Below are 16,679 nucleotides of genomic sequence, written 5' to 3' on the forward strand. Positions count from 1 at the left end.
TACTGCTTTAAGCAGTCCTAGGCGTCCCCCAAAGCATTCTGGGAGCTGTAGTTCAGTGAAGGTGCTGAGAGTTGTTCGGAGACATCTATTCCCCTCACAGTACTACGATTCCCAGAGTTCCCTGGGAAGAGAGCGACTGTTAAGACACTCTGAGAATTGTAACTCTGCGAGGGGAATAGGCATTTCCTCACAACTCTCGGCCCCCTTAAACTACAGCTTCCGGGATGCTTTGGGGGAAGAAAGATTGATAGATAAAAATCTTTATTTGCATCAGCCACAAGCCATAGCAAAGGAATCAAATACAGCAAAATACCGATATAGCTAGATGGCTAGCTATATAAAATACAGTGGTACCTTTGTTTACAACCATAATCTGTTCCGCAGGTCCGGTTGTAAACCAAAACAGGTTGTAACCCAAGGCGCGCTTTCGCCAATGGGGCCTCCCAAAAAAAAAATGGATTGTAATCCAAGAAAAGGGACACGCACTTCCGGGTTTGACGTGGTTGTTCTGCCTGGTGTCACCACCGCTCCACGTGCTTCGTCCCCTCTCACCCCTTTCCTTTCCCCTCTTTTTTAGGGCTTCTACTCCTTCCTGGCCCAGCCCAACGCACTGGTTCACCTGGACCTCTCGTCCACAGACTGCGCCGTGGATGCTGTAAGGTTTTAAGAGAGCCGCAGACTCCGGGGGCGGGGGGGGCGGGGGCAAGGGTGACGTGGAAAGCCTGCCGGGTTACGAGGTGCCGATGCGGGAAAGAGGGATGGCCCCAGCCCTTTGGGGGATAATTACTCACTATTCCTCCTCCTCTTGGGTGTCCTTTTTTTAAAAAAAATATTTTTTATTAGTTTTTTTAACATATCATTTCCAACATTCATATAACATAATTTCTTATCTTATACAATATTTTTGACTTCCGTCAACTCCTCTGATGATTTTCCGTTTTTATCACTTGTTCTGCATTTCTTAATTTCTCTATTACTCTTAAATATCATTAACTAATCATTCTCCTCATAGTCCTTCTTGCAATATTTCAAATAATCCTCCTTACAAAACTTCTTGCAATCCTACTGGTGTAGTCTGTTCATTACCATTACTTTTCAAATAGTTCGTATATTTACTCCGGTCTTCTAAGAATCTCTGGTCCCGCAGGTTTTGAATCCTTCCTGTTAATTTATCTAACTCTGCATAATAAAAAAAATCCTTCCAGTAGCACCTTTAAGACCAACTAAGTTAGTTCTTGGTATGAGCTTTCGTGTGCAAGCACACTTCTTCAGATACTTTTCGTGCTTGCACACGAAAGCTCATACCAAGAACTAACTTAGTTGGTCTTAAAGGTGCTACTGGAAGGATTTTTTTTATTTTGACTATGGCAGACCAACACGGCTACCTATCTGTAACTCTGCATAGTCCATCAGTTTCATCCTCCATTCTTCTTTCGTCGGTAATCCTTCTTGTTTCCATTTTTGTGCCAATAATATTCTTGCTGCCGTCATTGCATATAAAAACAACTTACGATCCTGTCTATTTATATCATCTCCTACAATGCCAAGTAAAAATGCTTCCTCCTTTTGGGTGTCTGTCTATCTTGTCAGTGTCTGTCTTGTCAGTGTCTTGTCAGTCAGTGTCTGTTTGGGTGTCTGTCTATCTTGTCAGAGAGCCAGTGTGGTGTAGTGGTTAAGAGCGGTAGATTCGTAATCTGGGGAACCGGGTTCGCGTCTCTGCTCCTCCACATGCAGCTGCTGGGTGACCTTGGGCCAGTCACACTTCTTTGAAGTCTCTCAGCCCCACTCACCTCACAGAGTGTTTGCTGTGGGGGAGGAAGGGAAAGGAGATTGTTAGCCGCTTTGAGACTCCTTCGGGTAGTGATAAAGCAGGATATCAAATCCAAACTCTTCTTCTTCTTGTCTATCTGTCCCCATAGCTCTTTGGGGCGCTGCTGCACGGCTGCTGCCCACGGCTTAGCTACCTCAACCTGGCACGGAACACCTTTTCCCACAGGTAAGGAACTCCCTTCGTCTCTCTACCCTCTTTCCGGGAGACCCTCCGGTCGGATCAACTTCTGGATGCTCAGAGCGGCGGTGGCGGGGTGGGGGTGGGTTAAATGGCTTCTCTGATGGCCTTTGGCTTGGAATCAATTTGATTCCCTCCCCCTCTTTCTTTCTTCCTTTCCCCTTCAGTGATAGAACTCCTATTTGGGGATTTCCCTGGCTTTTTTCTGTCCCACGTAGGACCAGTCTGGATAGTTAGCTTTGGTGAAGACTTGACATTTTCATCCCCCCAAAAGTTTTTGATTTGAGTTTCCACTGAAATGAGGCTGGGTTTTAATGTTTCAATGTTGTCTTTTAATCTTGTTTTTAAGTTGTATTTCAATCAATTGTTTTTATATCGGGTGTTAGCCGCCCTGAGCTCGGTCTTGGCTGGGGAGGGCGGGATATAAATAAAATTTATTATTATTATTATTATTATTATTATTATTATTATTATTATTCCTCTCTCTCCCTCTGCAGGAAAGGAAAGGGACTGCAGCCATCTCTCAAGCAGTTTTTCTGCAGTGCCTATTCCCTCACCTATGTGAACCTGTCAGGCATCAAAATGCCCGTGGAGGCATTAAGGTGAGCACTTGCCCGCCCTGCACCCTGTCGTTCCGAAAACACTGTGCATGTGTGCGTTAAGACTCTATTCCGCCATTAGGTTTTCCAGCTGGACACTTTGAGTGCCCCCCTCTCTCGGGTTGCCGGGTCTCTGGAACACAGAAAGACCCCTTAAGGTTGACAATAACAATAATTTTATTTGTATCCCGCCCTCCCCAGCCAAAGCCGGGCTCAGAGTGGCTAACATAATAAAAATCAGACAATACGCATAATACAATATGCAAGTAAAATAACATTCAACATTCATTAAAATAATATAGACTATTAAATATGGCAAATCAAAATGGAGGATTTTGCAACACTGAACAAGATCTCTTTGATTTTATGAGTAAAGCAAGAAGAAAAAAGTATTATAGGATTCAAACAAGAATGAGCTTCCTTTTTGAGTCGGATCTTTTGGTCTGTCTAGCTCAGCATTTCGTACACTGACTGGCAACAGGCGCCCAGGGTTTCAGACAGGGGATGTTCCCAGCTCCTGGAACTTGTCTGCGTGCAAAGCTCTATCCCTGAGCTGTCTTTGAGACTCATGAGATGGGGTGTAGTGACCTCAGGTCAAGGGGGATGTCATGGGGCCACCATCTCACAAAAGACAGAAAACAAAGCAAAACCCTAATACATGGAATGTGGTCCAGTAGTAAGGACAATGACATCATCATTATTATTATTATTATTATTATTATTATTATTATATTTGTACCCTGCCTAGCTGACTGGTTTGCCCAAGCCACTCTGGCCAGCATCCAACAAAATATAAAAACACAGTAAGACATACACCTGACATTAAAAATGTCCCTGTACAGGGCTGCCTTCAGATGTCTTCTGAAAGTCAAGTAGTTGTTTATTTCCTTGATGGGAGGGCGTTCTACAGGTTGGGCGCCACCACCGAGAAGGCCCTCTTCCTGGTTCCCTGTAACTTCACTTCTTGCAGTGAGGGAACTGCCAGAAGGCCCTCGGAGCTGGACTTCAGTGTCCAGGCTGAACGAAGAAGAGACACAAAGACCTTGGAGGATGAGAGCATTTCTATGCCTTGCCTGTTGCTCTGGGAAGGGAGTAGCGGCTTCTTCATAACCCTCAGCACCTTTAACTACACTTCCCAGGATTCTCTTGGGGAAGCCATTTCTGTTTAAAGCGGTATGATACTGCTTTAAATGCATAGTGCGGATGGGACCTTCAACACGTGGACATTGCCAGAGTGAGGATAGCTGGTGTAGGGTAACAGGCTAGCTAGCTCCCAGGACTTCTGGGAAACTACAGTTTCCCGCAACATTCTCACATGATTGCCATGACAAGCCTAAGACTGGTTCAAGCTTCCAGTGCCACGTCCATGGGCTCTGCTGCCCTCTGCTGGAGGGAGGCCCCGGCTATTTGAGTGATAGCCATTGCCTCGGAAAGCTTTAAACTTTGTACTGTTTTTAATGTTGTTAGATTTTTACCGTGTACAGTGGTACCTCGGGTTAAGTACTTAATTCGTTCTGGAGGTCCATTCTTAACCTGAAACTGTTCTTAACCTGAAGCACCACTTTAGCTAATGGGTCCTCCTGCTGCTGCCGCGCTGCTGTTCTCATCCTGAAGCAAAGTTCTTAACCCGAGGTACTATTTCTGGGTTAGCGGAGTCTGTAACCTGAAGTGTATGTAACCTGAAGCGTATGTAACCCGAGGTACCACTGTATATATATTGCTGCACAATGCTTTATTATACTGTTTGTATAGAAACACAAATGAGGGTTAGACAAATTCACACAGAACAAGGGTCTCAGCGGTCACTGGTGACAATGGTTGTCGTCCCTTGCGCAGAGCTCAGTGGCAGGAGAGGTCAGCCAAGTCTTGGGGGGGGTGTACTTGGCTGGAGGCAGAGTCTATATACAAGGTCCAGTCCAGTCCTAAGGCCAGGAGTATCTCAGTTCACTTAGTCAGAAGATCCGGGGGTCAAGAAAGTTGAGGGTTGCAAGAAGCAGCAAGGTCTGGCCAGGAACGACAAACGTCATTTCCAGCAACTGACTGAGGCTGGAAGCCCTGTTTAAGAACCAGCTGGTTCACATCAGGAGCAAGAAGGCTGATCAGCGGCAGGTGGAGTCACTCTGCTTCCTGCCCCTTCAGGCTGCTGCTCAGCAGGTGAAGCAAATTCCTGGCCTGTGACAACAATGGCTGTTCTCTCCCTCTGCGTCAAAGGAGCAGTCAGTAATCAGACAGTCCAAAGATGGCGTTAACTCTTCATCAGCAAAAATACAACCTCCACAGACTTGGTTGAATGTCAGGCCTCATGAGCATAGCTGCTCGTTCCCGGTGGTCTTCCTCCGTGGAAATCATTTGCTGAGATTGAAAGTCCTCTCCGCCTCCTCAGGGGTTTCCCCCAAGGAATCGGAGACTGCGCCTGCATGTAGCCAACCTCTCCTCCTCCCCTTTCATGCCTCTTCTGGTTCGCGGTAGGCCACAGAATACCGGTTTCTGAGAACCGCCAGCAGAAAGAGTTGATGTTGAATTTTCTGCATGCAGACCAGGATTTCGCTCACTCAGATGTCCCTAGTTCGCTTGTTCAAACTACAATATGTCCTTGCCTTCCTCGCTCAGGTCTCTTTTCCAAGGTCTGTCGGCCAACACCCACCTCAGCGATCTCCACCTGGACCTGAGTGGATGTGAGGTAAATCGGGGTGGGGCGAATGGGGTGGGCTTCTTGTGCAGACGTCTTCTCAGAGAGGAGGCGTTGGGGTCCGAGCTGCTTCCGTGTGAGGCGATTTACCTCAGAGCTTCCCAGCATCCATTTGATACGATAGGCCTCTTGAGCTCCCTTTCCTCTCTGAGTCACTCATTAAACCCCTCTCTCTCTCTCTCTTTCTCTCTCTCCGTCTTCCTTTCCTTCCTACCTAGTTGCGCTCCCCGGGTGCTCACGTCCTTCAGGAGCAGCTGTCTGGAATCAGCGCCTTGAGTAGTCTAGATCTTTCTGACAATGGTGAGACCATGATGCTCCCCAGCTGCTGCTCCTGCCTTAATAATAATAATAATATTTTATTTATATCCCGCCCTCCCCAGCCGAAACCGGGCACAGAGCGGCTAACAACAGTAAAATATGGTGTTTGCCCTTCCTTGTTGCAGATATTGTGCAGTCTGAAGTGACTAGAAGCATAAGAACTGACTCCTTCTGGAATAAATCATTGTCCAGACCCATTTTAAAAAAATATTCAAACTTTTACTAGCAGATCTCTTTAAAATAAAACAGAATAAAGCAAATCATGTGTCCGAAATATCCATACAATGCCTTGTGCTCTCCAGCACAGGCTCAGCATCTTGCAAAATACGAAATAATCGAAACAGACCTATAAGCAAAGGTTTCTCTCCGTCCACAGCTTGCATTCCAGCCTCCAGGCTATTTACTCTCCCTTCAGGAGAGCTTCATTTTACATCTTCACGGTTGAGTTTGGGAGAAAAGACTCACAAAGGCAGCTCCCTTCAAAATGGAGATTTGCAACCCAATACCTCTCACAATATGATCTAAGGTTACAACCCTTATGTGTTAGCTACCAGAGAAACAACAATCAGTTAGTTATTCAGTAACTTAGCAAAAGCTCAGAGTGCTCTCCTTGGCTTTAATATAGCCCCATGGTGGGGAAAAACCCCTTGTTAAATCTTCTGCAATATACCTTCAGCCATTTTTCATTTCTGTGTCAATTAAAGCATTGTACTTAACATTCCTGACCTATCCTGCCACTCCCTCCTCCTCCTCCTCCTCACGCCAGGCTTCGACGCCGACTTGCTGACTCTCGTCCCGGCGCTAGGCAGGAACAAGTCTCTGAAGCACCTCTGGCTGGGCAAGAACTTCAACGTCAAATCCCGGTGGGTTTATTTATATATTGAATTTATATACCGCCCTATACCCGGAGGTCTCAGGGTGTTTCACAAAACCTGGGTTACATAGAGGCGGATTTAGGGGAGCGCAAACGGTTGGCTCGCACTGGGCGCTGAGCCAAGAGGGAGCCGCAGGGTACACTGCAATAATGACGAGCAACAGAAGACGAGAGGCATTTGGGTGCTGAATGTTGGTGTCACAAAGGGCACCACTGAAATTTTAAAGCCCAAATTACGTCCCTGGGCCATGCCCCTTGGTTGGGCGATCTAGGACTATCCAGGGCGACGGTGTCATGCTGTAGTTTAGTCACTAGGGGGCGCTGCACTTAAGTTGCTTCTTCGTTTGGAAGGTTTGTGAACCGTTTGACCATAGAGATCTCTGATTGATGTACGAGATGTTGATAAAGTGCGGCTGAAATCCACAGTTTTAAAAAAGAAATATGCACAAGTTGATGGTCATTAAAGCTTGGTTCCATCTTATTAAGGCAAAAAGGCAAGCTTGGTTCTATCTTATTAAGTTTATTCATGAAGAATCAGAAGCCCCACAAGCCCCTGGTGATATATGCAAACATATGGAGCAGTTCTGCAGCGGAATCATTTCAAGATATACTAAAAAAATCACGCATCCACTGTTTCGTGGGGCCGCAATGGTGCAAAAACGTGGTTACAAAGCACAGATCCACATGGATCCTCAGGATTTTTGCATTGGGTCACCCCAAATTCACATCAGATCACATAGCACGTCCATGGCTACAGCCTGCACCAAAAAAATCACGCACCCACTGTTTCGTAGGGCTGCAATGGCGCAAAAATGTGGTTGCAAAGCACGGATCCACATGGATTCTCAAGATTTTTGCATTGGGCTACCCCAAACTCACCGTCAAATCACATGTCTGTAGCCACAGCACGAACCACAAAAATCATACATCCACTGTTTCATTCAGAATATTTTTTTTCTTGTTTTCCTCCTCTAAAAACTAGGTGCGTCTTATAGAGCGAAAAATACGGTGCCTTATAGGGAGCAATTCGTAAATGGAATCAAATACAGTGGTGCCCCCCAAGACGAATGCCTCGCAAGACGGAAAACCCGCTAGACGAAAGGGTTTTCCGTTTTTTAGTTCCTTCGCAGGACGAATTTCCCTATGGGCTTGCTTCGCAAGACGAAAATGTCTTGCGAGTCTTGAGATTTTTTTTCCGCTTTCCCCCCCCTTTATCTAAGCCGCTAAGCCTTTAATAGCCTTTTAGCAGCTAATCCGCTAAGCCTTTAAGCCTTTAATAGCCGCTAAACCGCTAATAGCGCTAATCCGCTAAGCCGCTAATAGGGTTGCTTCGCAAGACGAAGAAACCGCTAGACGAAGACACTCGCGGAACGGATTAATTTCGTCTTGCGAGGCACCACTGTAAACAAACTGCCCTGACATGCCCACGTTGCTCTTGTTCCTCAGTCTGACGTTCCCCCTGTTGTCTCTCTGTAGGACCTTGGAGGAAATCCTCCAGAAGATTGTGCAGATGATCCAGGAAGAGGAGTGTGTAAGTCAGGGGTCAGCAAACCTTTTCAGCAGGGGGCCGGTCCACTGTCCCTCAGACCTTGTGGGGAGCTGGACTGTATTTTGAAAAAAAGAAAGAAAAAAGAACGAATTCCTGTGCCCCCAAAATAACCCAGAGATGCATTTTAAATAAAAGCACACATTCTACTCATGTAAAAACACGCTGATTCCTGGACCATCCGCGGGCTGGATTGAGAAGGTGATTGGGCCAGATACGGCCCCCGGGCCTTAGTTTGCCTATCCATAGTGTAAGTCCTTTGCTGTGCAAAAGTGGTGTGGTGGTTTGTAGACTGAAGAGTGGGGCAGGTGGAGGGTTGCAATCTGAAACCTGTGGGGGAAATCAGAGCGACAGTGTGGGTATCTCTGTGACTGGGTTGCGCAACATGTTTTCTTTACTTCCACTAGTGGAGTTTGCTTGGGTTTTTTCCCCAATTTGAACAGGGAAACAGAGATGAGGACAGGGTAGATTTTAACCACCGCCCTGCTTTTTCCTGATCTAAATGGACCCCCAACACAGACACACAAATCTACTGTTAGTCCCTTTGGCACCACGAATGCTGGGGCCTGTATTTTATAGGTTTTAAAGATAAACGAGGTTGGCTTCTAAAACAAACATACCTTTATTTATTGTCGTTGATTTATTAAATTTGTATACCGCCCTTTATCCACAGACCTCAGAGCGGTTCACAACATAAAATGACGATATAAAAAACACAGAATACATAACAAAAATGAGAACAACAACAAATGAGTGATCCGCCCCACCCTTCCGCAACACGTTTTAAAAGGGCATCGGATTTCAGTCAGCCAAAGGGCTGGTTAAAGAGGAACATTTTCGTCTGGCTCCTAAAAGTATACAGTGGTACCTCGGTTTACGAATTTAATCTGTTCCGGAAGTCCGTTCTTAAACTGAAACCGTTCTTAAACTGAGGCGCACTTTCCCTAATGAGGCCTCCTGCCGCCCGTGCCCTTCCACCATTCGGATTCCATTCTTAGACCAAGGTAAAGTTTGCAAACCGGGACACTACTTCCGGTTTTGCGGAGTTCGTAAACCAAATCGTTTGTAATAATAATAATAATAATAGTAATAATACTAATAATAATAATAAATTTTTATTTATACCCCGCCCTTCCCAGTTCAGAAAACTGGGCTCAGGGCAGCTAACAACAAATTTAAAACACTTAATTGATGCAACAAAAAACAGCATAAAATACAAAACATGAATAACAATAAATTTAGAATTCAAAAATCAATTTAGGGGGGAAATCTATTCAATAAACATTAGATGATTACTAGTGCTAGCTGGCTAAATTAATCCTACTTGGGCCAGTGAGGAGACAAGGGGAGAATTAGCTGTGGGATCCCAGAGCGGGTAATCTTCATAAAAAAGGGGGGGGGGGAGAGGAAGGGGAATAAAAGATCAGGCTAAGTTCAAATTGAAAGCCAGGTGGAATAGCTCTGTCTTACAGACCCTGTGGAAGTAAGTTAAATCCTGCAGGGCCCTAGTCTCATGGGACAGAGCATTCCACCAGGTCGGAGCCATCACCGAGAAGGCCCTGGCCCTGGTGGAGGATAGTCTGACTTCCTTAGGGTCCGGGACCTGTTAACTATGATTATTCATGGACCTTACGGTCCTCTGGGTGCATACCAGGAGAGGTGGTCTGTAAACAGGACTGTTGTTAAACCCAGGTCCCACTGTATAATGAAGGCGCCACGACATCTTCTTCACACTTTCTCTTACTGCCTGTGTATCTTAGGCTATCTATCAATATATATCGGTACCACAATGGCGCAGGCAATTCTTTCCCTTCCCCTTTTATTCTCACAACAACCCTGCGAGGTAGGATAATCTGAGAGGCGGTGACTGGCTCACGCTGACCCTGTGAGCATCGTGGCTGAGTGGCAATTTGAACCCTGGCCGCTCTCCGCCCCTAGTCCTAATCTGGCACTCTTAAGCCCTGTGCCACGATGAGATGCTCGCTCACTCTGTCCTTTTCTTCTTCTTCTTATTCTCCTCCTGCCTGCTACCCCGAAGTCCCTGCAGTCTTTTTCCGTTGCCGACTCCCGGCTCAAAACCCGCACCAGCATCCTGATCAACGCCCTGGGCAGCAACACTTGCCTGACCAAAGTGGACCTGAGTGGGAACTGCATGGAGGACATCGGAGCCAAGATGCTGTCGAAAGCACTGCAGATCAACAGCACGCTGAGGTGGGCGGGGGAAACTGGCCGGTCAGGCAGGGCAGGGGCTTCCCGGTTGGTTTGCCTAGCCTTTGGATATCTGGGGTACGCTTGCCCCCCCCCCCCAATTTTGCCACACGGACCTGAAAATGCCTGACTGGGCTTCTTTGAGAGGGAAGGAAATTTACCTCAGCGCTCTCTCCAACTGCTCCCCATCAGCACAAGGATTGCTGCTCGCAGAATGGGATCCGTGCAAGGATTAACGCTGGGATCACTTCTCTTCCCCAGATCTGCACTAGCAAATTGAGGGAACCCCCTATAATAGATTTAGAGGGTGAATTTGCGGAGGAGGAGAAGGGGTGGGGAAGTCCAATGGCAATAGCCTTGCGCTGAGGGATGCTCAGTTAGGGTAGTGCGGTGTTGGCTGCAACCCTACCCCCCCCCCAAAAAAATCCCCAATAGTATGGAGGTTTGTATAATCATAGAGTTGGAAGGGACTGCAAGGGTAATCTGGTACAACCCGCTGCAAAGCAGGAATCTTTTGCCCAATGTATGGCTCGATCCCACAACCTGGAGGTTATAAGTAGGGGATGAAATAGGAAACCAGGGAAGGGAACATGTAATGGAGTATTCTAAGAATGGGCTCCTGGTCAGGTGTACTGTGTCTTCCTATCTTCTTTGGCGATCACTCATAGCCGAGTAAGATTGTCTTCCATAAACACAGTTTTATCAGTGAGTCCGTAAGTGACTGTGGAGGCCAATTCTGGATCCACACGTCCTTCCACAGTGGGGACATTGGTTTCCGGGTGGGAGTTGATCATGGTGAGGGTTTGCCAAGCGTGCCTTCCTCTTAGCACATTTCTCCCTTGCGTCCTGAGTTCGAGTGTCTTCAAAGCCCACGACACCTTTGGTAAAGGCTGTTCTCCAACTGGAGCGCTCACAGGCCAGTGTTTCCCAATTGTCGGTGTATATACTACATTTTTTAAGATTTGCCTTGAGAGAGTCTTTAAACCTCTTTTGTTGACCACGAGCATTACGCTTCCCCTTTTTAAAGTTCGGAATAGAGTAGTTGCTAATGGAGGCTGCTTCACATAACTGCTGTTTGGCAGCCAGGGAGGGAAGGAACTCAATTGCTTGTTGCGGGTCAGGAATTGATAAGTCAAAACAAGAGATGGGATCACAACCGCTACCTGTTCCCCCACCCCTTTCTTGTTTTTTTTTTTAAATGATATTTATTAAAATTTCAAAGAAAAGAAAGAAATTACATTAATAAGAAAATTAACAATAAAAAAGAAAAATACAAAATACAAAAAAAGAAAAAACAGTTAAAAACAATTCCATCTTTTCATCACTTCTCTTACATTTACTTATTTCCCGGACCTCCTCATACCACCCTCTTTTGTATTCCAATTCAATTTGTTAGTCCAGCAATTCCTTTCCCTCCTTTTTAATCCTGATCTTTAATCTTGATATATTATAACATTAAATTTTTACGTATTAAAAACCAATTTTTCCATATTTTTTTATACCATTACAGCTAGAAACCACTTAACTTCAATCCGACATCATTCTAACATTCATTAATTTTACAATATTTCTGTAAGTAGTCTTTAAATTTCTTCCAATCTTCTTCCACCGACCCCCACCCCTTTCTTGCTTTCAAGGAGTATTTCCTGGGATAAGAACAATACAACTGCACAAGGCTTTCAGGACATCGCCAGGGCCTTGGAAAAGTGAGTAACTAGAGCGGTTTTGTACTCCTTTTCCTCGAGGGAATAGGGGGGTGGGGGGAGTCGAAAGCCAGTGTGGTGTAGTGGTTAAGAGCGGTGGACTTGTAATCTGGTGAACCGGGTTCGATTCCCCGCTCCTCCACATGCAGCTGCTGGGTGACCTTGGGCCAGTCACACGTCTCTGAAGTCTCTCAGCCCCACTCACCCCACAGAGTGTTTGTTGTGGGGGAGGAAGGGAAAGGAGAATGTTAGCCGCTTTGAGACTCCTTCGGTTAGTGATAAAGCAGGATATCAAATCCAAAACAACAACAACAAAAGACATGGCTTCTCATGCTCACATTTTCACGAGAGAAAGAGAGTACGTGGCTTAAAGGTTTCTGAAACGTTAATTGGTTTATAAATGCTTTCGAATAAATAAATAAAACGGCCTCTTCTGCAGCAACTACACTCTCAAGTTCATGTCCTTCCCCATGAGTGACATCACGGCGGCCTACCGAAACGCCCCTGAGAGGACGGACGAGGTGTGGCAAAAGGTGAGCCCTGCCCCTTCTCTACGGGCCTAGGGATGAGGGGAATAATTTGGTCCCGTTTGCATTTTAGCGAGAAACTACCCAACTCGTTCCTCTCGAACGATCCTTCAGCACTTGCACTTCTCCGAATTTTGCACTTGCTGCCCCCCCCAACCGAGTAATGTGTGCAAAAAATGGACATATGGGGAGAAAGTCTGGCTATAAAAGCCTTTATCGGCGGAAATAACACGCAAGGGGCGTTTTATGAGGGAGAATTGCTTGAGAAACTGTGTATAAAGTGGTTCCGTTCCGGAAGACCATTCGACATCCAAAATGTTCGAAACCTGAGGCGCAAAGGGCGGTCTGCAAATTTACAGAGAAAATTGAGAACAATACAGCAGTACCTCAGCGGAAGCCATTCGACTTCTGAGGTGTGTTCGAAAACGGGAGCATTTACTTCTGGGTTTACGGCGTTCGAGTTCTGAAACGTCTGTCAATGGACACATTCGATAACCGAGGTACCACTGTATCATAGCTGTCAACGTTTCCCTTTTTTAAAGGGAAATTCCCTTATTCCGAATAGGATTCCTCGCAAGAAAAGGGAAAAGTTGACAGCTATGCACTGTATTGGGTGGAGCAGCATACAGAAATTGAGGGCAAGAGAAAAATTAAGTTTTTGTGAGGATTTCTTTAGAAATCATCATCTGTGGCAGTTGTAGAGGAGAAACTTGAAACGAATGGATTTGGACCGCTGGAGAAATGCCCACTTCTTCTGCTGGCGTGCAAATCCCAGCTTTGGCATGATCCCTTCTCTGTCTCTTTCCCCCCTCCTCTCTCCCCTTCAGATCCAGTGGTGTCTCCTCAGGAACAACCACTCGCAGAAGTTCCCCCAGGACCAAGCCTTCCGCCTCCACCAGGGAATCGTCACCAATAGCGCCGAGCAAGTAAACGTTCCCATCTCCCTGTTCGGCACACACTTGCCACCCCTTCCTGCAAATTCCCGTGCGGAACGAGCGGGGCCTGTCCGCCCCACGCCCAGAGGGGCTGCTGTGATTGGCCGGCCAGCGGGTTCGGGACTTGGCGCCTTGGCGAGGGGCAGGAGCTAATGGCCCCCTGTGTCTTGCCCCTTCCCTAGATGATGAGCCGCCTCTGTGTCAGGGTCCAGGAAGAGGTGCGGTTGCTGCGGACCTGCTCCGCCGACCCGATCCAGGAGGAAGTGCTCTACGCCCGGGAACTCATGAAGGAAGCCAAGAACTCGCGGGCGGTGAGCTTCATCTATTTATTTACATTCCTAGCCCCACGGTTCCTCCGAGGATCTGAAGGCGTTGTGCACGTGGTTCATTTCCCCCTCCTCATCTAATGCTCACGACAACCCTGTGAGGTAGGTTAGACTGAGAGGCAGTGACTGGACGAAAGTCACCCGGGGAGTTTTGTGGCTGATATAACTTCATATTGGAATTGAATTGAAATACTTTATAGTCACTTGTACAACTTGTATACAGTGAGATTACACGAGCACCCCCCACTCAGCTCTCTTAGTCTTAATTCCCCACATTTACTGACACACAAGGGATGCGGGTGGCGCTGTGGGTTAAACCACAGAGCCTAGGACTTGCCAATCAGAAGGTCGGCGGTTCGAATCCCCGCGACGGGGTGAGCTCCCATTGCTCCTGCCAACCTAGCAGTTCGAAAGCATGTCAAAGTGCAAGTAGATAAATAGGTACCGCTCCGGCGGGAAGGTAAACAGCGTTTCCGTGTGCCGCTCTGGTTCGCCAGAAGCGGCTTAGTCCTGCTGGCCACATGACCCAGAAGCTGTATGCCGGCTCCCTCGGCCAATAAAGCGAGACGAGTGCCGCAACCCCAGAGTCAGTCACGACTGGACCTAATGGTCAGGGGTCCCTTTACCTTTACCTTTTACTGACGCACACCCACCAAACCCGAAAGTCATTTGCCCTGTTGTTATCTTTTCATTCAGCAGCCTAACAGCCCATGGATAGAAGCTGTTCTTTACCCTGTTGGTGCGACTAATCACGCTTCTATATCTTCTGCCCGAGGGCAGGAGATCAAGAAAGTGCCGGCCAGGGTGTGAATCATCCCTGAGAATTTTCCTCACTCTCCTGAGGCAACGTTCTTCCGCTATTTCATCCAGCGGATTCATGGGACAGCCCATAATATCTTGTGCTGTATTCACCACCCTTTCTTCGCCTTGTCAGCTATTTATTTATTTAAAGGGATGCGGGTGGTGCTGTGGGTTAAACCACAGAGCCTAGGACTTGCCAATCAGAAGGTCGGCGGTTCGAATCCCCGCGACGGGGTGAGCTCCCGTTGCTCGGTCCCTGATCCTGCCAACCTAGCAGTTCGAAAGCACATCAAAGTGCAAGTAGATAAATAGGTACCGCTCCGGCGGGAAGGTAAACGGCATTTCCGTGCGCTGCTCTGGTTCACCAGAAGTGGCTTAGTCATGCTGGCCACATGACCCGGAAGCTGTACGCCGGCTCCCTCGGCCAATAAAGCGAGATGAGCACCGCAACCCCAGAATTGGCCACGACTGGACCTAATGGTCAGGGGTCCCTTTACCTTTACTAAATTTCTCTCCCAAACGTTCTCTGTGAAAATCTGTATCCAAACCCAAACTGTAGAAAGATCTCTGTAGGTGTGTTCCTTGTGTGCTTTTTAATGATGATATTTTTACTGCAGTTTATTGAATAAAAAACACAGAGAGAGAGAAAAGCACCTGCAAAGCATCCTTTCTCTTTTTCTCTCTTAGCTCTTCCCCAGCCTGTATGAGCTTGGGCACATTTTGGCCAGCGACGGTCCAGTCCGGCACAGGCTAGAATCAGTGGCCAACGAGGTCTCAAAAGCAGTCGACAAGGAACTGCAGGTATTGCTGTTTTCATTTTGCTTTTCTATTGTTCATTTATTGCATTTAAAAACCCCACTTTTCTTCTAAAGGAGCTCAAGGGCGGCATACGTTGTTCTCCCCACTCCTTGTTTTATCTCCACAACAGCCCTGTGGGGTAGATTGGGCTGAGCAGTTGTGCATGGCCCAAGGTCACCCAGCGAGTGCCCCATGATCTGAACCCAGGTCCTAATCCATGCTTCCTCAAACTCAGCCCTCCAGATGTTTTTGGCCTACAATTCCCATGATCCCTAGCTAGCAGGACCAGCGGTCAGGGATGATGGGAATTGTGGTCTCAAAACATCGGGAGTTTGAGGAAGCCTGTCCTAATCCAACCCTCTGATCCAGGCTCCCAATAGAATATTAAAAACACGATAAAACATCAAACATTAAAAACTTCTCTAAACAGGGCTGCCTTCAGATGCCTTTGTTTGTTTCCTTGACATCTGAGGGGAGGGTGTTCTACAGGGCGAGCGCCACCACCGAGAAGGCCCTCTGCCTGGTTCCTTGTAACCTCACTTCTTGCAGGGAGGGAACCGCCAGAAGGCCCTTGGAGCTGGACCTCAGTGTCTGGACCGAATGATAGGGGTGGAGACGCTCCGTCAGGTGTACTGGGCCTTTGAGGCCGTTTAGGGCTTTAAATGTCAGTACCAACACTTTGAATTGTGCCCGGAAACGTCCTGGGAGCCATTGTAGGTCTTTCAGGTGTTATATGGTCTCGGTGGCCTCTTCCAGTTACCAGTCTGGCTGCCGCATTCTGGATTAATTGTAGTTTCCTGGTCACCTTCAAAGGTAGCCCCACGTAGAGCGCATTGCAGTAGTCCAAGACGTGAGATAACCAGAGCATATTGAAGCAAGGGAATATAACCATTTATGAGCTCATTGCTGCAACTGCTACCGATTAATTGTGGGGTTCTCTTTGACTACGAAGATCAGGCATAGGCAAACTCGGCCCTCCCGGTGTTTTTGGGACTACAACTCCCATCACCCCTAGATAACAGGACTAGTGGTCAGGGATGATGGGAATTGTAGCCCCAAAACATCTGGAGTGCCGGGTTTGCCTATGCCTGACCAAGATGGTGTTTGCAGAGCTTTTGGAACGGTTCACCATTGGTTCAACACACCAAGAGGCTTGAAGAAGCCAGTGGTTGCCATGGTGACCAAATAAATGGAGGAGAAGGCCCCTTGGGCCTTTGGGAACCGGTCAGCCCTCTGCAGGAACGCCTGTCGCCTTGTGCGAAAGGGCGGGTTTGATTCTTGAGAAAGACACCCGCCGTGCGGTTGGCATCAAGGCATCCCAAATGCTCTTCTCTTGCCCAGCCGGCT

General features: G+C 47.3%; 1 protein-coding gene across 6 annotated transcripts in view; it reads left to right on the plus strand.

The window, feature by feature from the left end:
- The window catches only part of CARMIL3 (capping protein regulator and myosin 1 linker 3), an 84,888-nt gene that overhangs the window by 45,850 nt on the left and 22,359 nt on the right, over window positions 1-16,679 (plus strand). For all 6 annotated transcript variants that reach the window (XM_080979604.1, XM_080979599.1, XM_080979600.1 and 3 more), the window contains 13 exons: window positions 578-655; window positions 1,920-1,996; window positions 2,506-2,610; window positions 5,218-5,287; window positions 5,515-5,596; window positions 6,381-6,477; window positions 7,965-8,019; window positions 10,073-10,245; window positions 11,880-11,948; window positions 12,385-12,478; window positions 13,300-13,398; window positions 13,590-13,718; window positions 15,222-15,335. In XM_080979604.1, coding sequence (XP_080835730.1) covers window positions 578-655; window positions 1,920-1,996; window positions 2,506-2,610; window positions 5,218-5,287; window positions 5,515-5,596; window positions 6,381-6,477; window positions 7,965-8,019; window positions 10,073-10,245; window positions 11,880-11,948; window positions 12,385-12,478; window positions 13,300-13,398; window positions 13,590-13,718; window positions 15,222-15,335 — 1,242 coding nt within the window. The remainder of the gene's footprint in view (window positions 1-577; window positions 656-1,919; window positions 1,997-2,505; window positions 2,611-5,217; window positions 5,288-5,514; window positions 5,597-6,380; window positions 6,478-7,964; window positions 8,020-10,072; window positions 10,246-11,879; window positions 11,949-12,384; window positions 12,479-13,299; window positions 13,399-13,589; window positions 13,719-15,221; window positions 15,336-16,679) is intronic.

The sequence above is a fragment of the Podarcis pityusensis genome (genome assembly GCF_964106645.2).
Source record: "Podarcis pityusensis genome assembly, chromosome: 13".
Taxonomy (NCBI): Eukaryota; Metazoa; Chordata; class Lepidosauria; order Squamata; family Lacertidae; genus Podarcis; species Podarcis pityusensis.